This window comes from Nothobranchius furzeri, chromosome 16 (assembly GCF_043380555.1).
Source record: "Nothobranchius furzeri strain GRZ-AD chromosome 16, NfurGRZ-RIMD1, whole genome shotgun sequence".
NCBI classification, from domain to species: Eukaryota; Metazoa; Chordata; class Actinopteri; order Cyprinodontiformes; family Nothobranchiidae; genus Nothobranchius; species Nothobranchius furzeri.
Genome location: NC_091756.1, coordinates 50,271,188 through 50,299,042, shown reverse-complemented (window position 1 = coordinate 50,299,042; position 27,855 = coordinate 50,271,188). Strand labels below are relative to the sequence as shown.

Genomic DNA, 27,855 nt, shown 5'->3' with positions numbered 1-27,855 from the left:
TAACAAATTGCTACATTGTATCATATACTGTATGACACAAATGAAGGTCTTATTTCCTGCTAAATCTTTCAAGATCTGATCGTGTGGTCTTTGTAAATGTACTTACCTTTTAATTCAGATAACAAGCTTACCAATAATTAAATCATAAGGTCTCATATTTATAGAAGGTGTTTGAGTCTGGTTTTAATATTTTTTTAGAAATCTTGTGACGATTTCATTTGCACATATACATTTAAGGATAATCAAATTTACTAGCCATTTTTCAGTTTCTAAAAGGCTTAAAAATCAGGATTTTTGAAGTAAAATTATTATTGCTGGCATGAATTGAAACTTAGAAACCAAACATTTTCCAATCCTTTAAAAATGTTAATTTTGGCTTTCTGCCATGAAAGCCAAGAGATTAAGCCAATTCTGATCACCAGCCACTTTTGTTTTATTTCTGAAATCCCCTCAAAGAAAAACATCATTGCTAATTCTTGCATTATAAAATAATTCAGAATAAAAAAAGACACAACAGAGTAAACAACAATTCATTTAATAATTATTCTTTGTGGTCTCTAGGGGAGGATTTGAAAGGTATAAAATGGTCATATTAAAATATCCGACCCAGTCTTTTACCTCAGGATACTCACTGTCTGGTTTCATTTCAACATGGTTTTAATTTTTTTTTTTTCAGTTCTTCAGCAGATGTCCCACTCATTATTGTATATAACTTATTTTTTTGTTGATGAAACAACATTGACAGTTCAATGTACAAGGTTTCAACAGTCCCAACAATAACACACAACCAGTGACTCATGGGCCAGCCTGGCTCTCGGCTTTAACTCAGTTCCTTGATGAGGCCAGAGGCTGCCACGGATAAGGCTTAATGTTCACAAGCATGAAAAAGGTTTCAGTGAAGCCAGCCTTTTGCATGATTACTTCCTGCAGAGAGACAGTGCTGGTTGATAACCAAACAATGACAAGTAACATAACAATGAATATATTTATTATTATAGAAGATAATTAATGTTACGAATAATAATTACAAAGGCAATTTCTCTAGACTACTATAATCTGGTCCTGCTCATATAGTCAAGAGGAGACTGGGAATCAGTTAAAGGAAGCTCTAAAACACCGTGTGCACTCACACACAGTGTTGCACAGTTCATTAGCCATACATCCTTTGAAAGCAAAACAGCCAAACATATCAATCTCATCATCAGTAAAAGGTGAGGGTGTGGAGTCAGGATTTTTGGATAAACCATTAAACTGAGGTAAGATGTTTACTGATCTTAACTAAATGGTCTAATCAGTAATGTGCCTTTTCACAATGACAGATGCAAAAATGTGTTTACTACTGTGATTTTAAAACCCCTCAAAAACAATACCAGGCTAATGTTAAGAAGGGCATTAAAGTACATGATAATAAGTGACCAGGTTGAAGTTGAAGCATGTTTTAAGGTGTCAATTTCTCTGGAAGTCACCTCTAACCCACCTAGGAAATGCTTGCTTAAGAGCTTGGATCATAAATTACTTGATGAATCTGTCCTCTGCCTCTTCTTACAGATTCATAAACTCAGAGCTGAACCAACAGCCAGTTTAAAAATTCACCATGGATGCAGAGAAACCATGTACCGAAGCCATTGCACCGAAAAGACTGTTGGGTTTACACAAAGTCTTGCATTTTCCTCACAACCATGCTCCTTCAGCCTGTTGTTACTTTTTATTGTCTGTCTCTTCTTATTTGAGTGGTGGTGGTGGGGGGGTGGGGGTCTGAAGCTGGTTTGGTTGTGTAAATGGGAAGGCAGGATTTAGTAGTCTAAATGAGGAAAAGGGGACAAGTTGAGAGCAGCACAGTGATCCTGACATTTCCCTTAATCTCCGCCATTGTCATCCCAGTACTATCTGGACTCCCCATCTTTGTGGGTGCTGTACAGCGCCAGTTCACCTGGCCGTCCCAGTCTTGAACTACGAGGGGGAGTAGACGACCGACTGGTTATGGACGGAATGAGAGGAGGTGGTGCCCCCACTGACAGAGCTCCCACCAATTCTGCAGTTGTCTTTGAGAGGATGCCATTGGGCATGTGATGCGGGTTGATCGGCCCGAGCCGAGAGTACAGACCCCCGTGGTGCTGGGAAGCAGCACTGGCTCCAGAGGGGAGGGGGTGGCCGAGAAGGCCAGGGTGGAGCTGCTCCAGGTGAGCGGCAGCAGCATGAGAAGGGCTTGACAGGTGAGGGCCATGAGGGAGATGTGGGTGCATCCCAAAGTAGCGGGCACGCTCAAAGTCTTCCCTCAAGATCTGGGCTCGCTCCTCATCAATGAGACTGCCTCCGGGAGGTCCAAGGTGAGGATGGCGATCAAAGGGAATCAGTCCAAAATCGGGGCGAACAGCAGCAGAGGGACCAGCGGAGGTAGACGTAGGAGGGTGCTGAGGTGCGGCTGCTGCTGCTGCTGCAGCTACAGCTGCAGCCCTTTCTGCTTCCATCATTTGCCTCTGTTGGAACAATCGAGCCAAATGTGGATCAGATCTCAGGGCTAGGTGCGGATCTGACCGAATTGCCAAAGCATCCCTACGATGTTGCTGCTGAACTGAAAACTCCCTCCAGGGATCCCAGGTGAAGCTATGTGGACCCTGACCGGGGCCTTGAGGGTGACCAGGAGTAAAGCGTTCACCTGCTGGACCTACAACAAACCCAGCAGCACTCGGTGCACTTCCCAGGAAAGCCTCAATTGCCCTTGAGCGGTCCAGTAGTGGCAGGTGGGAAGGAGTGTTTGAAGTGGGTGGTGGGAGGGAAACAACAGGAGTGGGAGTGAGTGATAAGGAGGAGGAGGAAGGGGTACCAGAACTGGGGTGATGTGGGTGGCTGTTGGGGCGGTCAAAGCTGTGACTAGGCAGTTGGGGATGGAGGGTAATGGGGATGGGCTCTGGCTCTTCTTTCCTCTCCTCTTTGACTTTAACTGGTGGGGGGGGCAGAGGTTTGGAAACAGGCGTTGTGGTGCGGTCAGACTTCTTGGCCTGAGACAACGAAGCAACAGAAGAGGAAGCTGCTGACAAAGCCGGGACGTTATTGTCTCTGTGAGTGTGTGATGGTTCACTGTGGAGGCTGTGGGCCGCTTGAGCCTGTGAGCGAGGGAACAGGTCCAAAGGAGATGGGATTGAGTGGTTGGAAGGTGGTGGGGTAGTGAGGACAGAAGATGAGGAAGACCGAGGCCTGTCCCTCTCTGCTCCCAAAGATGAAGGGCCAAGAGGAGGAATCCTTGAGGACACTGTGGGCACTGGCCTCTTGTCTTCATCTCGGTCTCTGTTTAAGCTGCGCGTCAGGTCCTCTAATGGTCCACCGCTCCCCCCCAGGGCACTGCTGTGTCCATTTAAGTGGGAGACTGGGGTGCTACTGCGGGGCTTGAAGGACGAGGCAAGTGGAGACATTCTCACGGGTTGTCGGCCATACAGCATGTTGTCTCTGCAAATCAAAAATGATACAAACCACATGTCAAATTATGATTAATGGTAATTTGTAAAATCATAATTGTGCATTTTTGTTTTGGCATCTATAACCATCAGCAGACAACTAGAACTTTTTAGAGTTTTAGGAACACAGGAGCAAAAGTTTGCTAAAGGGTTTTACGTTCAGTTTGTGTGTAATATAAAACATCTCCATATTGATAAACAATAAAACAGTTACATAACTGTTTAAACCTAGAAGTCAGTTATACCTGTCCTTTTCATGCTTTATTTGGGGCATGTCCCTCCTTTCTCCATCCTTCCCTCGATCCCTCTCTTCCCTTTTTTCTGCTCCTTTAGCCCAGCTGTGGGGTGCAGGGAACCCAGATGGACCACCATGCAGACGGTTCCACGCGTCGAGATGGTTAGGTGTGGACAAACCCCCGACCGTATTGGGCGGTGGGTCTTTATGACCAAACATGGAGCCAGCTACAGGTAACAAAGACATTTAAATGTAAGAATGGGCTATATGGTTGGTCAATCATACAAGAATAGCCACTCCAAGTAGAAGTGATTTTGTTACAGCATAAAAAGCTGACGAACAAAGGACAGAGTAGTTAGGTTATGCTATCACTGCAAAAGTAACAAACTTCCATTTGAAATTATTTACACAACTACTTCTGCCATCTTGTGGAACAAAACATAGAAATGGTTTTCTTATTAGCGTCTGATCTTACGAAGCCCAGTTTTTAATAATTATGTACAGCAAAAAAACAGTCAGAAATTTTATCATAAACCTGCCTGTAGAAGCAAGTTAAACACACTTTTTTAATAATACCACCATGAGATTTTCCTTGCTAAACAATTGTCACTCTATGGTTGAGACAGTTTAGCACTGGAACGTGTATTAACTCGCCCAGTTTAGTCTAGTTGATCAAGCACAACTAAACGTTGGGACAACTTCCCAACAGACCAAAACTGCGTTCTCGATATGCCAGAAGGGTTTAATCCACGTCGTTCTGGTGGACCCGCTGTTCATGGCTACTGTAATTAATGTATACAACCTTGTACTTGTATTTCAATGACAAGCCCCAGCACAGCCAATCACAGCAAGTCTCTGTGACAGCTGAGCTGTAGCTGTGCTATGAGACAGGAGAGAAAAGCATTAAGGGGGGGGAGAAAAGCACTGATCACAAACTTGAGACAAAGGGTGAGAGGTGTGGCGGACGGAGCACATTAACGGGTCTGTTTTCTAGTTGGGCTGAAAGGATTTTTGTAATCATTTGTGATGTAGAAGCATAATCGGCTAGTACACGAGTCAGTGACTCGATGCAATCTGCTGGGTTCCATGTGTAGGAAACTTTTTACTGATTGGCTTAATGAACTGAATGTTTACTGTGTCAAGTGCCCTGAGATGACTCGTCATGATTTGGCGCTATATAAATAAACTGAACTGAATTAAACGTTTTTCACAACACAACTCAATGTGAAAACTGCTCACTGAAGAAGCCAGAGACTGTGAACCAACAGGATTGTGTTTCTGACGAAACGATAAGCTCCAGAGGAAGGAAATAAGTGAGGATCATAAAACTCACTCAAAAGAGTGATTTGTGATTAAGTTACGACTATCTCTTTAGATGTAGCAACCGTGTAAGTTCCTGTTTTCAGTAGAAATCACTGTTTATGACCTCACCTCTTAAGCACACAAGCTCTTCAGTGTGACTATGAAGAAGAAGCGCACTGATTTATATTTATTATTGTACCTGTTCATATAGAATCTTTGTGATTTAAAATTCTTCATGTGCTTTTTTAAGAGGAGATGCTAATGTACAACTGTTTATTGCCAAACACTGTTTTGAAAGAGCATCAGATTATATGAAGGAAAACACAAGGATATGGTTAGGGAAAGGTTTCAACACAACCAGGAAACAGGTTAGTCATCCTTTTCCATTAGTTTAAATCTACGTATTTAATCTAATTCCAAGAAAACTTTTTGTCTCTTCTGTTCTTTCCTTTGATTTGATTCCTTTCATCGTTTTTGATGACAACAGATATGTTAAGATAGTTCTTCCTGTCTGTTTACCAGTAGGCACATATATCTATCAAGTTTATCAACGTATAGTGTTTTAGCATGTATTAGAAAAGGCCTGTTATAATAGAAGTTTAATTCTCACTCCGTTGAGCCCAAATACAAGTGAGGAAAATCTGTTATACATTCAGGGCTTATCTGATAAGGCCTTCTGATGGTTAAATGGTGTGTGGCACTGCCAAGATGGTCACAGTCATCAGTAAACACCCTCCTATAAATAAAACGTCTACGATTAGAGTAAACATATATAAAGCTTCAGCACTTTAAGACTCATTTCCCTCCATACAGTCATGTGCCCAGACTGTAGGTGATGGTAGTTTCTAAATGATACAGCGATCTGAAAACTTGTTTTAGTTTATATTAAACTACAGTAAAACAGTGTTGTAACGCTATAAGATCAATTCCTAGAGAAACCATTTTTACTTGTTATTTTTTATTTGTGATCGGTCACTCAGTTTCACATGCAGGCTGAACGAGACAATAGTCTTCTACCTCTGTTTTCTGCATTAGCTGCTGATAGAAAATAGTCGGGGAAATGCTCAGATTAGAAAAGCCTGACATTTGCATGTCACAATGTCAAATTGGGATTCATGGGCTCAACCACCTTGGCGGGAAAAGCTGTTGTTGATTTAGCGTTCAGGAGAGAGTAGAGCATGTTTTAGCTAGTAGAAGCTAACCGTTAGCATTAGCAAATCTTCAACAAGGCACAACTTCTTCAGACTTGTGTGGAGATAAAACGTCGTCAGTCAGTGGTAGAGTCGTATTGCTTTCAGACAACCAGAGGCGAGATGTCAAAATATCAGGAAATAAGACTCCAAATCCTGCCGTCATCTGCTCACCTCTACTGTGGCTCACTTCTAGTTCCTGAAACAGGACCACTAGAGCTTTTAATCCCACAGAGATAGACTCACAAGGCATTCATTTATACTAGAGATCACTGCAAATGTAATAAAAAAAAATTTGTAAACTTGGTCTTGGTCTATTTGTAAATTTTTGCAAATTGTTTTCCAAATAAATCCAAGAAGATAATCCAGAATATTAAAGGTTATGAACACTTGTTTAATCAATACATTAGCAGTGGTATCTAATAGGAATGCCTTGTAAGTTGTACTCTGGGAAAAATGCTGGAGCACTATTTTCAGGAACTAGAAGTGACCCACATCACAGCTGAAATTCAGACAACAGGATTTGGAGTCTTATTTCCTGATATTTGGACATGTCTCTACCACTGAATCTAATTGCTTTGTGACATTGATATTCGATCTCCACAAATGACACAAGACTGGATGAGTTCTGCGGTGTGGTGGAATTGCTAATGCTCATGCTTAGCTTCTACTACCCTCGATTTTGCTGTTTCCTGGAAGCTAAAACAACAACAGCCTTCCCCGTCATGAGCCAAGATGAGTGAGTCCATGAATGTTAAGTGACAGTGTGACATAGATCTGTCAGGCTTTTCAAATCCTAGAGTTTCATCGTCCATTTATAATTAAAAACTCTGAGTGACCGATTATAATCAGAAATAAGATTTTAAAAAGTTTTTTTTGGTGTTTCAAACCTTTAAGTCAACTGTTCTTCTTGGAAGTGAAGTCATTTTACTGCTGTCGCCTCACACCGTCCTCCATTTTCATAGGTACATGCTACTTGCAAAACCTTTCTGAATTTCAGGTTGAGCTACACACTAACGTCCTGGATCTCTGAGCAAAGTCCAGTAACTATTGTGTCTTCTGAAACAGTCCGAAGAACACAGAGAGCCTCCACTACTGCATAGAAACAGCTGTCAATGTTTTGATCATGTAACAACAGAGAAATAAAGACAGAAACATAAATCAAGTTTACCACAACACCCATAGTGAAAATGTTCAATTTAGACTTATTTAGTTTCAGCAGAACTTCAGTAATGCATTTGTGCACAGACTGCCCACTTCTGTGGAGGAGGACTAATTAGTGTCCAATAAGTCTGACTTTATAATAGAGGACCGCTTTAGTTGGAGGCTCTAACTTTAAGCAAGGCAAAAATACAGAAAATAAACTTTCATTAGTGTGATGCATTATACTGGATCAGGGGTGTTCAAACTTTCCAAGAAAAGAGCCAAAATCATTACACTATACTTTCTTGAGGGCCACAAAAACTGGACTTTTTTTCCCCCACAAATTGTAAAAATTATCGTGTAGTGAATTTTTGTACTGATAAAAATATACCTCAGCATCTGAATTAAAATGTTGAAAAGTTTCACTCAAAAGCTTGCAGAAAAATCAACTAACCCATTCTAGAAATGCAACTGGAGACCACACAAAATCACTCAGAGGGTCAGAAATGCCCCCTGAGCCACACTTTGGACATACCTGCTCTAGACAAAGAAATTACACATGATCCCTAAAAACGTGTTTCTTTCTTTGCTTTTGAGTTTTTTCAACTATTAAAGACAAACATGCATAATGCCACGTGCCATTAGGACGTTCGTTAAACACAACTGCATCCAACTCAGACTATAGCTAAGATGTGAAAATTAAAAGGCTGAAGCTAGAGGCTGGGTCTGATAAGAAATTGGCAAGTAACAAAGGAATCAAATGAACTGCAGAATAAAAAAAAAATGTGAAACATGCTTTTGTATAACAGGTTGTCATTTCTTCAGTGTTTGAATTAATTTAAAAACAGAATTTTTCCATCCTGTTATTTAACCTGTACATGGAAGTTTTGTGACCCCACTAAGCAATGATTTGTTTAGCTTTAACATATTCATGTTTTCTGTTCTAAACACCCACTGATGTGCCACAAATACATAACGAGTGGGATTTAATTAGAAGAGCTTTTAAAATGTTAACCCCTTGTTTAAACTCTGTGCTTGAAGAGTATGGAAACCAAAAAAACTGACCCAGCGTTGGGCTGCCGAGTCCACCAAAGGCACCAGAACCAAGAGCTCCAAGGGGAGTAAATGGTGGGGATCGAACATATGGATCTAAAACAGATAATAATAATCCTCAGAATCCTGCATGAATATAACATTTACTACTATTACAGCAAAATAAACACATAAAAATGGCACACTCCCAAAACCCTTTAAAGTTAAAGTAAAATACTCACTATGTTTTAAGTTTCTCCTACCTAAGTGAGCAGCGGGCGGAAGGAAAGAGGAGTGTGGCGCAGATGGAGAGATGAAAGGTGCTGAAGATGGATTAACTGCACCTTAAGGAAAACACAGCAAGAATTAACAAAAACAACAGATTAATCAAATCGAGCCCTTCAGGCTAACATGAAACCAAATGTTCTACTACAAGAACTATCACGCCTCCAGGAAATCAAAGCTCAAAGCAATGGCAGAAACACAAAAAAAGAACAACTTGGTTACCATTTTTTGTCCTGTAGCGAAACACATTTTTAAAACCATCTGAAATATTCATTCTGCTTTTCTTAAAGCAGCCTGTTCAGGTACGTACCTGCAGCTTGGAAGAGAGTAGGGGGTCTAGTCAAGTCATGAGTTGGAGGCAGGGCTCCTCCCATGGGCCCCAGCTGGCCCAGACCCACAGCTCCAGGAAAACGGGCCAGCAGGTCACTCCGAAAGTCCAGCTTGTGAGGCTCGGCCTGCATCAGCTGGAGTTGGGTAGGATGGTTAATGTGGTGTTCATGTCATCATCTCAGTGCAGCCATCTGAAAATACTTACCTTCACTTTCTTTTGGTGGCTTAAAATCATCCAGGCCACGTGCACGTGCATAGCACACCATTTTCCTGGCTTCTGCGCAGCACAAAAATCACAAGAGCTTCACTATGATAATCATAAATATTACATACGTCACTTGAAAGCCTTTGCACACAGAGTCAGACATTCTTTATGTACTTCAGAAATATCTGGTCTAGCCTCTACATAAGGTTCCTCTCTGTGGATCAGTATGGGTTTGAATACAAACACAAAAGTAGGAATAAAAGAAAAGGAAGCCATATGCTGAATAATGTCTTGGTCTGAAATATCTAACTGGGTGTGCAAGGGCAGAGAATAGACCAGCAGCAGTCAGGATTACAAGTGAGATTAGTGCAGAATGAGTGAAACAGTGAGACAGTGAAAGAGGCTGAAGGCTTAAAGGAGCCAAGAGATTCAAAAACATCTGCTTTTGCTTACATTACTGATTTTCAACGATGTCCCAAAATGATCAGTTAGCTAAAAGAGAACAGAAGTGCAAGACCACTTTTAATTACCGAACCTCGCTTAACGTTTTGCACTCTTTACTGCTCTGACTATGCCCGCGGTGCAGCACGCCCTGGCCTAGCTGGCAGTGCATATCTTACATGCAAACTCAAAAGCAATAACTCAAGAGATGTGATATCACGTTAGCTCATCGTTCTTCTTACCCTGGGGTCTTTGGGCTGCAGGTGGTGAGGCACAACCCCGAGTCGCGCTGTTACGTCAGGAGCTGTTCCCTGGGGAACAAGAGGCTGTCAAACACAACACAACATTACTGATCTCCAATTCACTCAAATAAAGACATTTCCTTATCAGTTTATTTTTGTTTTATCGTAACTGACTAAAAGCACTTCTGCTATAGTTGAGTCGAGTTGAGCTTAATGCTCAAAGCTCTAATAGTTACCAAACAAGCTCCACCGTTTCATCGTTAGCCTCTCAGTGTGGGAGATCAGATACTGTCACTCCAGCAAGCTTCAGTTACGCAGGGTAACATGAGAAATGTCCGACAGACAGACAAAGAGAGTTCTTCCTCACCTTTGGCTGAAATGCTCCTTGCAATGAGCCAAAAGGCCCAGCAGGAGGAATCACAGGCTGAATACTTGACACTGAGGGTGGGGTGTATTGTTGGAAGAACTGAAACACAAAGAAACACAACTTAGTAATCGTCAAAAGCTGATCATCACTGCTGTATGATGGCAGCTTGGTTTAAAAACCAAGAATCTGTTTTAGGCTGGGTAAAACTATCACTGTTAGGATAAGATACATACTGGATGCCGGTACAGCCCTTCCATTTTGCCTGGATACTTCTCAAACTGCAAAACAGAATTATTTAAGTGGATCAACACACTTCAACCAAACTGAAAATCTCCCAGACACCCCGATGTTCAGCTGAGCAGCAGATCTCACCAGAGGAGGTGCAGTAGCTGAGGGGTGCATAAAGGGCGCAAAGTGTTGGTGTGTGTGTGTGTGTTGGTGCTGGTGGTTGTGCTGATGGAACTGGAAGGCCAGCGGCGGGACGCTCGTCTGGTTATGAGACGTCCGGCACGAAGAGCTGGAGGCCGAGCTCGATCCCGATGGAGCACCGGGGGTGGTGCGGCCCGTTGCTGTAGAGTTATTTTCTGCCCCTGGCACGCTGCGTCTGCCCTCGCGCTCTGGTGACAACAACAGCAATGGGTGAAGGCTTAATTCTAAGTCAGTAGGAGATAGTGTGTGAGAATCATTAGCTGAAAATAACCCGTTAATAACTAACACAGTTTAGCTCAAAAAAAGAAGAAACACGTCAACAACTAAGCACAAACTGTGATATGTTTAAGAGTTCATGCACATCCACGGCAGGTCACATGTGCAGCTTCTGCTTTATACCAAGAATAAAAAACTGGTCGTGCGAAAATTATTAGATCTCACTTCACAAACAACTTCCTCCACACACTCAGACCACCACCAGAGGAAGTCTGAGTTGGGTTTATTTTTGCACCACAAAAGTCATTGTGCACTTCTGAGCAAGTAAAACAAACCAGTGGACTGTAACAGAAGTTAACGGTGGCAGGCCGTTCTTCATACCTGCTGCAGCTGCTGCTGAATTAGCAGGAATTTGTAGTAGAGGTGGAGGAAGAGGCAGGCCAGGTGAAGGTGTGAACAAGGCCCCAGCACTGGCTCGGGAGGGGGGTCGGAGGGGCCCTGAAGAGCCTGAGCCCCGACTGTGGGACAGGGACACGCTAGTGGAAGGAGTTGGAGAACGCATAGCGATTGAAGGGGAGGCAACAGATGAAGCAGACAATGGAGGTTTGACTGGAGTGCTGCTCCTGAGGAGAGAGAAAGAGATAATCACACTCTGAAAACACACCCGAAGAAAAAAATCCTTCAGATGTTGATAAATGCAGGAAACACACTTGTAGTGAGAGCGTGGAGGCAAACTGTGGAAGGGTTTGGGTTTGGAGAGTGGCGGGCTGCAGTTGTAACGAGTGCTGTTCCCATTCATCGGACTGGGCCGGGGTACGGCGCCTGAAGCTGTGACTGAGGAGTTGGAAGACAGGCAAGACAGGGAAACAGAAGAGGTAGAAGACGAAGAAACCGGCTCTGGGAAGTGCGACTCCAAGCTTTTCTCCTGACTTCGCTCCAGGCCGGACACTCGAGGGGTCACCATTAACCGCGAGACTCCGCCACAACTTGCAGCTAGAGACTGGCAGGTTTTACCCACGGACGTGCTCATGCTTGAAGGAGCGGGATCCACCACTGAAAAAGAGGAGCAGCTGTTAGCGTGTTCTTTTCCTTCACACATGCTCATGTTAGGAACAATGACTTGTTACATGTGACACTTTGTCTTACTGCTTCAGACGGGTCTTGTGGTGCATTATACACAATTAGAAATAAATTAAGACACCTGTGCAAATTTTCTTGTTGCAATTTTGTCTTCGTTATGTCTTAATTTGTTTTAATTTTAACCTCACTTTATCCACAGTCTGTGGCAAAAACCCCAGAGTTGTTTACATTTCTCACATGTCTGACTCGAGGCTTAATTGAGCAGGAGTCCAGATATGACCAGTCAGAGACTTAGGAAGAAATTTGTCACAGAACTTTCAAACCATGTTGTAAGGACCTGCAGCACAAGAGCGAAGCTCTTCAACTCACACGTGGAAACTAAAAACTCTTGGGAGACTCACTCAAAAATGTGGTTTGCAACTTGTTGCCAATAGAAGCGGCTCAGTGAGATGAGATTCCTTTAGTTTAAACCGACCGGGTTTTATACATCTAACAATGTAAATTATCATAACACCAATAAACCATAACTAAGCACTCTTTATACTGGATAAAACAAGAAACAAATGCTGCAGAATTTGGTTTGTTATTAAAAATCCTGCAATCCTAAAAACTTTCAAACACCAGATAATCAAAAACGGACAATCGACAGGGGTCGACGTGGATCTTATAAAACCAAAGGGATACATGCAGACTTTGTAAATTCATAAAAAAAAGAAAAATGAAAAAGATAAATAAAAAAACCTGAAAAGGAAAAAATACTGTCCAGTGAATTTGAAATAAGACTTCTAAAAAGCAAATTCTCACTGACAAGTCTGGAGCTGATGAATTCAGCTGAACACAGACATCAGAATCAGGGTTAATCCCATCATAAAAACGGCACTCGTGGTCACTAGAAAGAAATTAAACTTAAGAAAACTTTTATCCTACATTAAAGCATTAACATAATCTCGGAGTTCCCTCCAGTTTAAGCTGCTTTAGAGAATCTACAGCAAAGGCCAGGTTTTGAACACAAATACGGTCATGGAACTCTCACCCCTCCCCTCGGGTATCATCTCTGGATTCGCATCCACCGGAACCGGAACGCCACCATGCCAGATGAAACAAGATGGTGCTAAACACCAGCGACTGTTTTCTAGGTCCAAACGTCTTTTGTTGTTCATGACTTCAAATGGTGTTTTTCTTTTTGGGACTCGGGTAGTTTGTCCTAAAGTTGAGGTTTTAGCAGTCGGCTGCTTCAACTTCTCTGATATTACTGAACGGTGAACCTCTCACACCAGTGGTGTTCTGATGCTAAGTGAGTAATGAGTGGAGGACCCAGGTAAGTATGGCGGTATGGCGAGACAGACAACCGGATGGTCCAATGGTTGCTTTTGGCCCAAAAAGTGCTACTGGGGAAAGTCTTTAGACAAATATGAAAGAACCACTTCATTTTTTTTGTTGTGTGTGTGTGTGTGTGTGTGTGTGTGTGTGTGTGTGTGTGTGTGTGTGTGTGTATTAAGTTATACAATGTTGGAACATTGCTAAGAGGCATTAAAGAACAGTTTTAAGCTTATTTGTTTTCCAAATTTGCCATTGTAGCTTTAAATCCCGATTCCATGTAGCAAACATCCACTCTGCCACTGCAAGTTTTATATGCCATGCTGCATGCTTCTGTATGATTTCAAACGACAAGAAGCCAATCCTGACCACTTACTGAAAACAACCACCTAAATGAACACATCTCTGTTAATGAGGAGCAGCAGCAGAAACCTGTTCTAACCTTTTCTAGTGCTGACTGTGAACACGGGATCCATGTCGTTGTCAGAAGCCTACAAGAGAAATTAGAATATAAAAGATTAGTTAGCATGACGTTAGCTTCCAAATACGTTAGCACACTAAACTGTGATGTTTGACTCCATTGAGTTAACACAAATCAGTGACATGCTGTGAAATGCTGCCTTGTAAAGTAAAGGCTTGCAGAGAAAATTCTTGTTAGAACAAACAGTACTCACCTTGTCTCCTGTATCGCTTTCAGCGTCACACTAACACAGAAAAAAACAACAACATTAGTGTTTATAAAAATGTTTACATATAAACAAAACAATTACTAGAATATCAGAAAATAAACATACTATGTAGCCAGTCTCCAAAAGAGGACCCTAGAGAGAGAAAATACGTATCAGAAGAAATAATTTTCACATCTGTGAATTATTTGGGAGATATTTTCCTTCTTAGTTACAAAGAAATATTCCTGTGTTTAATTTCTAATCCACCCAAGAATGACAGAGTTGCTCAACGGCCTGACAGTGAACCAGTTTTACTTGCTCACGTTGAATAGCAGGAAGCACAGGTCATTAGCACTACAGAACTGTAAACATGGCTGTTTGATTAGGAATTATCTCATCATCTAACATTTCAAGTGGCTGTGCAGTCCAACAAAACATGAAAGTGCAGCACCTCGATCTTTCTTCTCTTGTTAATGCTCTTTTTCCAGCAGCTGCTGGAGTAGCTGTGAGGAGGTCCTTCCTCTGGTCCCGACAGCGGCTCCCCGCCGTTCTGCTCGGGGCCCCTCTTCCCCTTGTTCCTCCTTCCCAACATGTCGGTACGCTGATTGGGCTTCAGGGAACAGTCCATCTGATAAGAAAGGAACAGGATCAGAGTTTTTGAGTCTACGAAGAACACAAATATGGATGTGTCATGGCAGAGACAAAAGGCAAACTCAATGCTGATAAAACGCACCGACAAACAACTTCCCACAAAGATCTGTGGATTACTGAGAGCAAACTAAATGATGGAGTGAACTACAGCCTACACAAGAACATCATGTGAGTTATTTGTGTGTATTTTGTTAAATGTTGGGTTACGAGTTTGTTCTTATGATGCATCTAATCACTTTGACTTACTGATTTAGAGAAAATGTAAAATCGCTTAAAGATATAATCATAGACTTTCACAGACGTCCTAATGAACCATGGGGTGAACACATTTAGGACTACACATCCTCTTGAAAACAACAGTTAGCGCGTTAGCACTGCAGCTTTGCAGCAAAAAGGTTGCAGGTTCAAGTCCCAGGTGCAGTCATTCTATGTTGAGTTAGCATGTTCGCCTCATGCATGCGTGGGTTTTCTCTGAGTACTCCTACTTCCTCCCACAGACAAAAAACATGTTATGCTAATTTATTTTAAGTCCCTTTGGATAAAATAATCTCCTAAATCAATAAACATAAAAAATAGATAGAAAAAGCATTGCTGCATTGTAATATCTTAGGTTTTTTTTTCCCTTTTGCCCTTCCTCTGTGAATTACAAGAAAGCTCTGGAGGCAGCGGAGGTTTAACACAAGGGATATTGTAAAAGTTAAATGATTGCTTTATTAAACCACTATGCAAAAGACATAGGCCATGACTGATGAGACGTTTGAGTTATTATTATTCAGTAATACAAGCTATAAATAACTGATTTACCAATAGTTTCCAAAAACAGTTCATCACATTTCAAAGGCGATTAGAATAAAATGCATGCAACCTAAAATGACTTGTGATTTAGTGTCAATAACCCAGTTAATTAAATTCTGAAATTCAGTTTAGCAGGACCATGTCATTGTTTTAATGGGATTCAACTGAAAGTTATGCAGAGAAACACATAAGGGAGTTGAGATTATAAAAACAAATATTCATTTTGAAAGTGAAGTGAATTTGTCACAAACAAGATGACTTTTGTTTAAAAAGGAATTGCTTAGTCAGCAGGAACTTCAGGAAGGAAATTCTGAGGTTTTCTATAGATTTCCACTTTCAGGCCTCTGCTGGTCTATAGCAGAGCCAATGAGCAAACGTGAAATTTACTGCTTGATTTGACTGGAAAATCTAGCTGCACATGAGAACAGAAGCTCTGTTTGACTCTGTGTGTGTGTGTGTGTGTGTGTGTGTGTGTGTGTGTGTGTGTGTGTGTGTGTGTGTGTGTGTGTGTGTGTGTGTGTGTGTGTGTGTGTGTGTAACCTAAATTTGGTTTTTCCATCTTAATGCAGATGTCACAAAGAAATTAGATTGAAATAATCATGTGGATGCAGATTAGGAATTTTTTTAAGCCATTAAATAGAATCTTTAGACACACAGCTGCATTATAGGTAGTATGACAAGTAGTGAACCTAATAGTACTCCAGTGTTTAACACATTTCCTTTACTGTCATGACGGACCTGAGGTAAAACTGAAGTATTACACAACTGGATCCAGGTACTCTGACTACACAAACCCAGTAAGAGGGTTAATACACACTTTAATTCTTGTTCTTCCTTCTTGCCTAATGAGTCATTAGGAAGCTCATCAACACCTCCTAGAATTAGAGCATGAATAATTAAGGATATCCAGAACCTATCACTGGGATACCTTGGGGTTTGGAGTTGGGGTGAGTGAATTGCTTGAGACAGGAATGGTGTCACAGCTAATGAGTTCAATGTGCAGCTTTTCACACATTTAGCTGCGAAAACGTGCATTATCTGAGGTGATGTGGAGTTAGAGGATCAGATCTGTCACCTTTAGGTCTACACATGCTGACGAAGATAAATGAGGAGAGGCGTGTGCCCACTGCCTGTCACACCACATTAAAGAATGATCATGTTCACGCTGTTGTGGGATGCAGTTTGATCAATGACAGCTGCTGTGGATATATTTACCTCCAGTGCCTCCAAGCTGATGAAGCTCGCAATAGCGAAGCCATCGATGATGTCTTCCTCGCAGGACACGGACTCCCTCTTCCTCCGACGTGGAGGCCTGTTTCTCCCAAAACCGGGCCGACATTCTCTCCCGGTAGGGCCGAGGCCGTTGTTCGTCCCGCAAGCCTCTCGATCGGAGCCCGAGGACAGGGACGTGGCCCGCTCATCGGCCAGGTCCACTCTCCTCCGCCGCCGCTCCCTGTCTCGCTGTGAACGGGACCGTCGGCTCTGTCTGAAACCAGCGCTCCGGCTCGGGCCCTCCATGTTCGAACACCACCTCCCTTTGTAACGCCAACGGGACCAAAAGGCACTTATTTAAGTCCAGGTTCGGTGGAAGGCACCGAACCACTGTGGGTGAAGTAAAACAAAAATACCACACAGGCCCTCAGAGGGAGCCTCTGTTTAAAATGGCCTTAATGTAACCAGCAGTTTATTTACCGTCCAATGACAAGAGTCTATTGGCATCTGTGCCTTTCTTTCTGCGAAATTTTAGTGTCATTTCAATTAATCAGAACACAGACGGAGATCCGCATCCACGACAGATGTCAGGACATGGCTGATTGTGTCTCGGGTTATATATTCACACAGGTCAGACGCATGTAAACAAAAAGACTAGTGTAACAGACGAACCCCAATAAGCTGCCTAAATGCAACAAAATCAAACCCTGCTTTTATACAACACAACCGTTATTTTACATTTATTTACAAAAATGTATTAGCTAAAAAATGCGGTTTATCATTAATGTTCATTTTGTCGCGTTAATGTTGTCAGCTAATGTTAACCGAGCCCAATCTAACCAATAAAAATAAGCTGTCTAGTTGACTTTAAGTAGTAAAGGCTTGTTGACGTTAGGTCAGCGATTAGCTTCTTTTCGATAGCATCGCGGCTAGCGCAATATATTACAATTTATTTGGACCGCAACTTAAGGATATCACAATATTAGCAAAACACACTCGGAAAGACGGACATGCTGAGCTATACAGATGAAAGCTAATTAAAACCACACAGCCACACGAGCCATTTTTCTTAATGTCCCAATGTTGATGGCCGATGGTTGATCAAAAGAAAAGACGTAATGTTAGCAATGCGGCTAACCAGTTAAACCACCCGCAACCAATCCCTCAAACGTTAACGCGTGCAGGAAGTTTACATACGCTATATAAAAATATCCGCCACAGAATAATAATATGTCGCCTATTCACGTAGAACTCTCCTTTCGTTCATAACAAGAAAAACACCAAGGCCCAAATTTTAAAGCCTCGGTGTCGATTTCCAGGGTGTCCGTCGAGTCGAGCCCCCCGATGGGCTGGGCAGCTCCTTCATACAGCCTCTTTATAATCCAATGTTTGGAAGAAGTTAACCGTCAGCCGTCGTTTCCGGTCTCTTTATCTCATAGTCCTGGGTGAAACTGTACAAGCAGAGGAACTGAACGGCTCCGCTGCTGTTGTTTCACAAGTTTCCACGGAACTGGGAATTAATGGTGAAATGAGGGAGACACAACCCTTGTCTGTCAGCCCAGCCGTGCTGCTGCTGTGCATTGTGTGCTTCGCTCTTCTTCCTCAGTCATCAGGCTGGAGGTTGGAGCCGAGCTCGTCCGTACCGCCACCGAGTGGAGACCAAGAACATCCTCAGTGTGTAATAAACGCTAATCATGACATAATATAAAAAATCTGACTATGCTAATGCACAATAAATAGTACATAAAAGAGGACAATTCTGTTTACTACATGTGCACATGTATTTGCACTCACTTTATTGTGATTACGGCAAAAGAAAGAAAGAAAGAAAGAAAGAAAGAAAGAAAGAAAGAAAGAAAACGATATTTGGCGCCTCTCAAGAGGCTCTTCACAAAACAAAAATACACTGAGCCTGACCAAAGATCAGTAATAATGTATTTATTTCAAAAATAAGGTCTGGAACCTGGATTACTTTACCATAAAAAGTGTTGTACACATGACTACCTACCTATAAATATTGATAATCCGGTAGGTTTGAAAAACAAACTTTCAGTGGAAGTGTGGTTTTCATGGTTTATATGAGAACGGCATTCGCTGCATTAGCTGACCTCCTTTTTGACAACACAGTCACATGTGAAACTCGAAAAATATGGTGCAAAAGTTCATTTATTTCAGTAATAAAATGTGAAACCAATGAATGAGATAAACTCATCACATACAAAGCCTTTGTTACTGAGGTTCACCTGTACATCATCCTCAAATATTGAGATGCTCCTCTATTTCCTCACTATTTTCCACAACCAGTAATTTAGTTCTTGACACTTTAGCAGCTGCTGGTCTCATGTCCCTGGCAAATGTTCAGATATTTAGCATTTTATTAGGCTATAATAAAAACTGCATTACAGAGGATTTTTTGTATTGTGCTGGCTGGGGAAATATGTACATTTTTCTGGTTGTTTTTTTTTCTCACAGGACTCACATCAAAACTTCAGCACTGTTTGTAGGATCCACACATCACCAGAGCTGTTAGGTGAAATAGACTAAATTCTTGCTTTGCAAAGTTTATTTAGCAAATATATGTATTTAGTCTGGCTTGCCAGGCTTGTTAGGTACAGATATAATGAAAAATGCAGCTGAATAGAATAATGGCAAACCAATATTTAGCAGAATTTCTTCACGTGCAGATGAAATCTGACCACTTTGGAAAAACACTGTAACCAGAGATCAGTAATAATGTATTTATTTTAAATGTACGGTGCGGAAACTGGATTACCACACTTTACCGTTTCAACCTGAACCTGAGGATTGAATCTCTTCAAGACGTTGTCTCCCAAAACCTCAGTAAGTTTTGAATAAGAAAAAATGTAGTGGAAATGATTAAAAATCCAACTTAGGTTTTTAATTGTTGAACTGCTTATTGAGATTTTGAATTTTTGACACACTAGATGGATCAGTGTCCTGAGTTGTTTTTCTCCAATATACATTTGAATATTTAATTTAAAAAAAACATATGAGGCAATAATATAACCACCAACAATTACTTTTATGATCACTCTAAAATGAATATTTACATTATTAAAGTTAACAAATCTTGAGAGAAATTACATTTGTTTTTTTTAAACCTGTACATTTAATAATTTATCCTATAAACAGTGCTACTAAAGTGATGTAATGTGCTGAATTTTCTATTAGCCACTACTACAGTACTGATAAAATGTTCTAAAGTTTAATACACTTCAGTGACAGTTTGGTGTTTCTGATCATTTCAACAGTCCAGACTCAACATTATTCTGAATATAAGAAAAATAACAAATGCCAAATCGATTATAAAACAAGAACAAACATTTAGTAAAGCTAAAAGCGTTAAACTCAAATATTTAGATTTATATATTTATAATTACAATTTATTTCCAGAAAGATAAAACAAACATAAATGCATGTTTTTCTACACCTACTATTCAACATCTGAGTGAAAACTAAACTGGAATAAAACAAAGCCTTTGAAAACATATCCGAGACAATTATTTTACACTCTCAGTAGTTTATTTTAAATTAAAATCCTTCATAGAAATCAACTACCAAGATGTTTTGCTCATAACGATACAATAAAGTTCATTATATCAGTTTAAACTGATCTTTATGCTCAGATGTAGTTTTAGGAGTCTTGATGATTAATGCTGCGTTTTTGAGCTCCCTGTGAACAGAAGGGAGTGCAGCAGAATGCCTGTAGCCACAGAAACGTTCAGTGACTCGATGCCGGGGGACAAGTCCCTTCCAGCTGGGATGGTGAGAAGGGTTTGGCACAGAGACAGCAGTTTGGGCGACAGACCCTCGCTCTCGCCTCCCATCAGCAACACTGTCGGAGCACTCATTTGAAAGTCTGAACACGGGACGACAGGAATGTGAGACACTTCTGTGCCTGCTCCCACTGTACCGACCACCTGCCAGCCCTGCACCACCTTCAGCCTCAGCATTTCCTCCAGGTTTTCATGCGCGTACACCCCCATCACTTCCATCACCCCTGAGCTGGCCTTGCTGACCACCGGAGACAGGGGACAACTGTGGCGAAGACTGCTGATGACCTTGTCCACACCAAGGAAATAGGCAGAGCGTAAGATGGCACCAAGGTTCATTGGGTCCTGGATTCTCTCAAGGACCAGCCAAAGAGGGGCGCTGGTGTCTCGCTGCTTAGCTTCTGAGTCCAAGGCTATGTAGCTGAGAGGACTTACGCACAGACAGACTCCTTGGTGAACTCCTCCAGAGGACATCCTGTCCAGATCTTTCTTGCTAACCCTATTGATCTGTACTCCTCGTTGGTTTGCCTCCTCACATACCTTTAAGACAGAAGCTCTCTGAGAAGTCTCACCATCTTTTACAAACAGTCTGTAGGCATGTCTTCTACGCTGAGTGAGAGCCAAGAAACAGGGGGCTACACCAAAAATCACCTCCTGGGCTTTGGAGTCAAGTGCTGGCTTCTGTATCACCAGCCTCCCACTGTCTGCAGGGAAATCTTCTAGACACAGTTTCCTGAGTTCAGATGACACTCTGGAGACATCTGTCCTCACTTGATTCCGTTTCTGAAACAGGGGGTTCTCAGTCTTTACAAATTTATTCTGGGATGACTTCCCACGATCCTGCAACCCCCCAGATGCAGCAGGCCGTTGTTGATCACTGGATGTTTTAGGCCCTCTGAAGTGTCTCCTTACAGCTGGGTTCCTGTCCTCTGTCCTCAGGAGACAAGCTGTGACATGGTAAGAAGCTGCCAGAGAGAAAGACTCCAGTGTGTGCAGTTTTCTGCTCCAAAGAAGCATAGTGTTGAGATGACTGAGAGCCGAACTGTCTTGACGAACCGTACTTTAAAAATTGTAGAAACAATCAATCCAGTCCCAGTGAAAATTGCCTGAACAGCCCATGGATCTGCAGATCAACCAGGTGAGCGCAATCCTAATCATCAACATTCAAAAAGCAGAAATACGTTTGCTGCTTTCACGTTATAACAGCACCATTGATCAGCACGTGTACAATGAGATCAGTCAAGCTACAGATTTGCAGACCGGATGCCAGGAAGTTTCCCTTTAAATTAAAAGTCTTGACTGTGGATTTTCATGTCAATACCGAAAACAAAAAATTGCAAACACACTCTCACACTCACACAAGCCATAAATAGATAGATGGATAGATGGATAGATGGATAGATGGATAGATAGATAGATAGATAGATAGATAGATAGATAGATAGATAGATAGATAGATAGATAGATAGATAGATGGATGGATGGATGGATGGATGGATGGATGGATGGATGGAACTGAGGACTTAAAGGAGTCTAAATGATACATGCAAGTTGTTTACATAGGCTGAGCAAGCATGTAAATTAAAGAGCCTAGTAAAACATTTGATAAAAATTCTGACAACTGAACTGACCATGAACTAAGTATCAGAGTCAGCTGAATTAAGCACAAACAAGTGATTTTTGTTTCACAAGCTCACGGTGACTATGTAGACTTTGTGGGCAAGGGCACAGAATCTAAAATATTTTTTCAATCTTTCATTATTTATTTATTTATTTATTTATTTATTTTTACATGATCAATATGTTTAGTAATAGTTTTTACTGTTGAAACCACATTTTCAAAATATTTCTGTGTCAAAGGTCGGTTGCTGACGATCCTCGATGAGTGTCTTATTTTGAAACTTTTCGGCTCCGTTGTACTTGTCGTTTCTTTGGAACTTGACGCACGTGACGCAGTGGCAAAATGTTTCTCGGGGCGTACGCGGCTGCGTCATTTCCCGGAAAAGCAACCGTCTCAACACGGAAGTGTTGGAAAGAAAACAAATAACCGTTTGTTTTATTTTTGGACTCGAGTAAAAGTCGTTGAATTCTCCCTGAGCGCCGTTGAATTCCCAGACTCCTGTGTCGTCGCTGACGAGTGAAGTTAACGGTGAGTGTGATACTGTTCGGTACCACTGGGTTCGGTCTGAGCTTTCAGGTCGGGACAGGAGAACCGAACCGAACAGTGATGAAACCGAACCTTGGGCCTCTAGCCACACAACTGACTGCTGAGTAATTTGAGTCAGGAAAACAGAGTAGTTAGTGTCAGAACTGCTGTTACCGGAAGTATGTTAAATGTGACTTTAAAGTGTTGAGTAAAAGTTTAGCTGGAAAGCCCCTCCGTGTTCAATGCTACTACCTTCACTGGGCTGACTGCATTTCTAAACCAAGGTCAGTTACTCACATTTGTCTGCTGGGACTTCAACTGGCGATCATTTCCTATCTGAGCCTTGTTGATTTATAACTACCGAGTAAATAAATAATACTACTCTTTTATAAATCACACCTGGGTTGGTGACACACCTTATGTGACAGAAACTGTCAGAGACTTGTTATAAACACATTTACGTTTGTGTTAAATTAGGGTTTTTTTGTCTCTATCTTCACTTTATGCCGCAATTTCGCACAAACTTAAATTACCCAACCAGTTAATGCAAAGATATTTTGTTTATTGGGATAGGGGAACAGAGTTTTCATGTCAGCCTAAAGAAGTGAATAATCAAAAAAAAAAAAAGAGAGAGAGAAAGAAATTCAAATATTAATCTGTCTTTTAAATTATGATTTGTCTAGGTAGTATATTTCAAATACAGTAAAACAGAAATTAAGCTTCCTTTGTTGGGGTGTTGTGTTCTTCACTCTATACTTTACACTTGTGGTTAAATAGCAGAAAACTGACATAAAGTTGATGTCATTAGTCAGGAGTTGAATGAGTCAGCATTTCTGAACAACTTTATAGTCATTTAACATGAAAAATTATTTTCTGTGGTTTTTTTTAATTATTTCTGTACCACATCATGTCACATTCAATATTAAATGAGCCTGTGTGTAATATTTATTCTGGGTTAAGTCTAGTTAAGTCTAGTTTTAACAGTAATAAGATTTCGGTTGAATGAATTGAATTTTTGTCAAATTACATGTCCATCCTCAAATCCTCTTCAGGTGTCTTCATAACAATCACAGCATGTCTGATAAAAGCTGAAACATTTCCTCTTTTCAAGTTTAACTTTTCTGGCTGTTCAGCCTTACTAACGTTCTGATTTTGTTTCTTGTGAAAAGATGGATTTTCTGTTTGGGAGGAGGAAGACTCCAGAGGAGATGCTTAGGCAGAATCAGAGGGCGCTTAACAGAGCCATGAGAGAACTGGATCGAGAGCGAATGAAACTGGAGCAACAGGAGAAGAAGATCATTGCTGACATAAAGAAAATGGCCAAACAGGGACAAATGGTGAGGAGAGGGAAGCAGAGTCGATTCACAAGGTAAAGAAGACCTCTGATGGCTGTTGGTGTTGTTTGGTTCTTGGCAGGATGCAGTGAAGATTATGGCCAAAGATCTGGTTCGTACGCGGCGCTATGTCAAGAAGTTCATCATGATGAAAGCCAACATTCAGGCCGTCAGTCTGAAGATCCAGACGCTCAAATCCAACAACAGTATGGCACAGGCCATGAAAGGTGTCACCAAAGCCATGGCCACCATGAACAGACAGGTGTGTGTGTGTGTGCGTGCGTGCGTGTGTGCAACAGAGATACACATGAATCCTTCCTGTGTTTGACAACTAGTTTTTCCACTTTCACAGCTAAAACTGCCTCAGATTCAGAAGATCATGATGGAGTTTGAGCGACAAAGTGAAATCATGGACATGAAAGAGGAGATGATGAACGACGCCATCGATGACGCCATGGGTGACGAAGACGATGAGGAGGAGAGGTGAGGGAATAAGACATTGGTGTTCTCCTCGACTCAGTTCTTTGCCTGTCAAACCAAACCAGCAGTTAGTTAGCATAGTTTAGCATAAGGACTCACGTGCTTTTATTTAGCTTGTTTACAGTTTGACCCCCAGTGTTCTGCTTGTTTGTTCTGGAAGTGAAAGTCAAGAGTTAAAGCCTGACTTGTAACAATCCACTCCTCAGAGTTTAATGAAGTCTCCATGGTTTGTGTTTTTATTCTGATCTGTTTGTGATGTGTCTCTGCTTCTTGTGCAGCGACGCCATTGTGTCCCAAGTGCTGGACGAGCTCGGTCTCAATCTGTCCGATGAACTTTCAAGTAAGAAAATTTGAGCTCTACTTGTAGAATTGTTACTAATTTATCTCCTTATGTCATTTACCACAACATTGATTTCCTGCTGTGTGTTTATTCCAGGTCTTCCGAGCACCGGGGGAAGCTTGTCGGTGGCGGGAGGGAAGAAGGCAGAGCCCCAGGCTGCCCTGGCCGATGCAGACGCAGACCTGGAGGAGCGTCTGAATAACCTGCGGAGAGACTGAAGCTGTCCGAGAGACGAGCTGTGGAGATTTTGTCAACACAAATATACTCAAATCTGAGTCTAGATTCATTTTGAAGGTGTAACAGTCCAGCTGTCTCACAAAGAGGCTGTTATTAAGGTCTGTGGCGCTGTTTGAGTTTTTTTTCCCCCCCATTTAATGTGTCTATTGTGTATCTTATCAAAAGAAAAACTATTATAAAGGTAAAAAAATTCTCCATAGGTTTAGTAAATTCTCAACTAATTCAAAACTCTGCCAAATAAACAGTGACTTCATTATCTGTGTAAATACTAACCTCAAAGCATGTTTTCAGTTTTAATGAACACTAAAATATTTAAAGAAAACCAAAAATAACGGTAATATTAAAGAAAATCATATTTTATATGATTTCCTTTCGCAGATGTCGGTGTTTTGTACCTGAGGCTGGATTGGTGTACTTTCTATCATCATCAAAACATTTTCAGCATTTTTAATATATTTCCTGAAGAGGCTGAAAGTTGTTAAATGTGATCATAAGTTGGTCTGACATTCGTACCTGAGTGGTTTATTTTCTAAGTGATATTGGAAACACTCCTGCATTTTGCCTGGTGACTCTGAGGGTGATGACGCAGAGATCAGCAGCATTTGTCACCAAAAGGATTCACTGGTGTTTATTTTTGAGAAACTGTCCTTTTCTTTATTCAATAAACTTTTTGTTTTCCAGTTTTGAAAAGAAAAACATATGGTTGGACTTTGTTTAATAACCATTCACTCAGAGTGGAAAATATTAAGGTATTTAAATAGGATTAAATTTACTTCCTTTTTAACGTGTGGAAACCTGTAGTCAGATAAGTCTGTCATGTCTGAGTGAGACGGTCAGTTGTGAATGGTAAAGTGGAGGCTACTTTAGAACAAAAACAGCATTCACCGTGAATCAGATATGCCAGAAGTGTAGAAAGGTCGGATAAAAGCAACAAAACAACTTTTTCTACTGAAACTCTTACAAGTTTAACCTGAATTTACCAAAATAAAGAGAAGACTATCTTTAGATCAGCAGATGCCTGTCAACCTGTGGTTTCAGGTTGCCATGGTGATGTTAGACATGGTGTTTTAGGTGGATTTCACACTCAAATCACCAGAACTGTCTTAAACTTGATTTATCCAGGAAAATCAGAACTGTGCATACTTTTCTGGAGCACCACAATTTAATACTGCACGGATTGGTGTGACTTTTTCTGCTCTGAAAAGTTAAACACAAAACCTCCTGTGTGAGAAAGTCTTGTGGTCATTTTTATTTGCACCCAATGAGACATTTGATCGATTTTCTGTCTTTTGGAGCCTTCTGATACAGAAAATTGGTCTCTGTTTATTGACTTCAAAAGTTAAAAGGAAGACATTTTTCTGCACTTTGGTGTCGAATTTCTGATTGATTGGGGCAGCAAAATGAGTACAGGTATGGTCATGGGTTGGGAATGACACTAGTGTTTTTGTGACATTAATGCCCTTCTTAACCTCTGAAGCTAAATACAGTGTAACAGCTGCCTCACGGGTGATGTGAAGACTGAGTTAATATCTACAGATTTAATAAAAACAGCTCAATTATTTTGTTACAAACTAAATAATTTGATTTCAGCTCAACTCATTTTGACCAAGTCAATGATCACAGTCACATCTGGTACAAACTTCATTACCAATCTTTAGTTTTAATACATTTACTGGTCTATTATAAAGACATCTATAATCTATGGTCACAAAGACCAACAACTGAATTATTTCAGAGAGAAATCTATGGTTATTTCCATGTTGTAAGACTTGTGAATCCTCAATAGAATGTAGAAAAGCTGGATTTTCTTCAAGTCCTTTATGTTTTTGTATTGTTGCAGGCTAACAACAAACACTATTCAGTCAATCCTAGGTGGTAGTGAGGCAGCATATTGAATAATAATAATAATTAAAGCTGCAAGCAGCGTCGTTCGGCCCTCGCAGCTCCGGCCTGGCCGGCAGTTTGGTGCACCCGGGTACGTCCGCTGAACATAAACATCGACCACCCTGACACCAGAAACAGTGAACGGTCTCTTCGTCTGCATCACACCCTGACTCAGCATCTTCTCTGAGCCGACCATTAAATTACACATCTAACTACTAGGGGATACTCTATCTTTACCACACTGGTGGTGTGATGACACAGACCAAGTTTAATGCTATTCGACCACATTTTTTGAAGTTAAAGGTTAAAGTTATCTGTGACCAACTACAGAAAAATCCATTTGAGGTCAGCTTTGGTTGACAGAGATAGTTTTCTGTTATTTTGGCATCAATCAGACGTTGTGTATGTTATCTAGAGCCAGAGAGCCGAAAGGGGGTGGAGCTACAGGGGTTGAACCATTGACATATAAATATTGGACAATGGGTTTCCATAGACTCCTATAACATGTTTTTGAGGCCAAATGGGAGGTGGCCATCACCGCCATTTTGACCGTGTCACAGGTTCCGTCAAGCCCAGACAAAAGGGAAGAGAGGTGGAGCTGAGGGTGGGGCTGTAAGGCTGGGATCAACTGACGACACCCGGTCGAACTAGCTACAAGCTAATCTGAAGCTAACCCAAAGCTAACACGGAGGTGGGAGCTAAGCTAATGGAGGTAGCAACCTAGCTACAACCGGAGTTAACTGTGCACAACACCAGAGCTTCTGAGTTAGAGATACGCCGGGCTGACCGCTGGGTAAAACCGGGTGGAACACAGAAGTCTCCGAGAGCTCCACAAGCCGGCAGCCGCACAGCAGACAAGCACCGTTGCGATCTGAAATGCGCAGAGCTGCCGCTGGGGAGACCGGGTGGAAAGGTTTCCATCCCAGAGCTCCACAAGCCGGCAGCCCGTGCAGCAGACAGAAGCCGCGATCAGACAGAGATGCGCCGAGCTGCGGGGAGGGGAGAACAGGTGGAAAGCAGAGGTCTCCCGAGAGCTCCACAAGCCGAT

At 41.5% G+C, this 27,855-nt stretch overlaps 3 protein-coding genes across 8 annotated transcripts; 1 reads left to right on the top strand and 2 right to left on the bottom strand.

The window, feature by feature from the left end:
* Positions 1 to 519: 519 nt before the first annotated feature.
* fbrs (fibrosin) lies at positions 520 to 18,175 on the bottom strand. 5 transcript variants are annotated; one of them, XM_015962438.3, is made up of 18 exons: positions 16,596 to 18,175; positions 14,386 to 14,562; positions 14,061 to 14,087; positions 13,941 to 13,970; positions 13,709 to 13,757; positions 11,580 to 11,922; positions 11,251 to 11,492; positions 10,597 to 10,841; positions 10,458 to 10,502; positions 10,225 to 10,323; positions 9,858 to 9,926; positions 9,628 to 9,666; positions 9,175 to 9,246; positions 8,950 to 9,103; positions 8,597 to 8,698; positions 8,388 to 8,471; positions 3,698 to 3,914; positions 520 to 3,444 (listed from the first exon to the last, which is right to left on the bottom strand). In XM_015962438.3, the coding sequence occupies exons 1-18, from the start codon at positions 16,896 to 16,898 to the stop codon at positions 1,884 to 1,886; spliced, it is 3,858 nt and encodes a 1,285-aa protein (XP_015817924.1). In that variant the 5' UTR covers positions 16,899 to 18,175; the 3' UTR covers positions 520 to 1,883. The 5 variants fall into 5 exon arrangements, with proteins under 5 accessions (XP_015817924.1, XP_015817923.1, XP_015817925.1 ...); XM_015962437.3 differs by having other exon boundaries at positions 9,858 to 9,941; positions 16,596 to 18,174; XM_015962439.3 differs by having other exon boundaries at positions 8,618 to 8,698; positions 9,858 to 9,941; positions 16,596 to 18,174.
* On the bottom strand, positions 18,020 to 21,646 carry mrm1 (mitochondrial rRNA methyltransferase 1 homolog (S. cerevisiae)). The gene has a single exon (XM_015962435.3). It carries the CDS (start codon positions 21,401 to 21,403, stop codon positions 20,264 to 20,266), a length of 1,140 nt encoding a protein of 379 aa, XP_015817921.1. The 5' UTR covers positions 21,404 to 21,646; the 3' UTR covers positions 18,020 to 20,263.
* A 717-nt stretch (positions 21,647 to 22,363) lies between these two features.
* Positions 22,364 to 25,619, top strand: chmp2a (charged multivesicular body protein 2A). Of its 2 annotated transcripts, none has more exons than XM_015962433.3 (6): positions 22,364 to 22,535; positions 23,702 to 23,869; positions 23,949 to 24,128; positions 24,219 to 24,349; positions 24,625 to 24,686; positions 24,783 to 25,619. In XM_015962433.3, exons 2-6 carry the CDS (start codon positions 23,702 to 23,704, stop codon positions 24,902 to 24,904), a joined length of 663 nt encoding a protein of 220 aa, XP_015817919.1. In that variant the 5' UTR covers positions 22,364 to 22,535; the 3' UTR covers positions 24,905 to 25,619. The 2 variants fall into 2 exon arrangements, with proteins under 2 accessions (XP_015817919.1, XP_015817920.1); XM_015962434.3 differs by lacking the exon at positions 22,364 to 22,535 and adding an exon at positions 22,556 to 22,816.
* Positions 25,620 to 27,855: the final 2,236 nt, after the last annotated feature.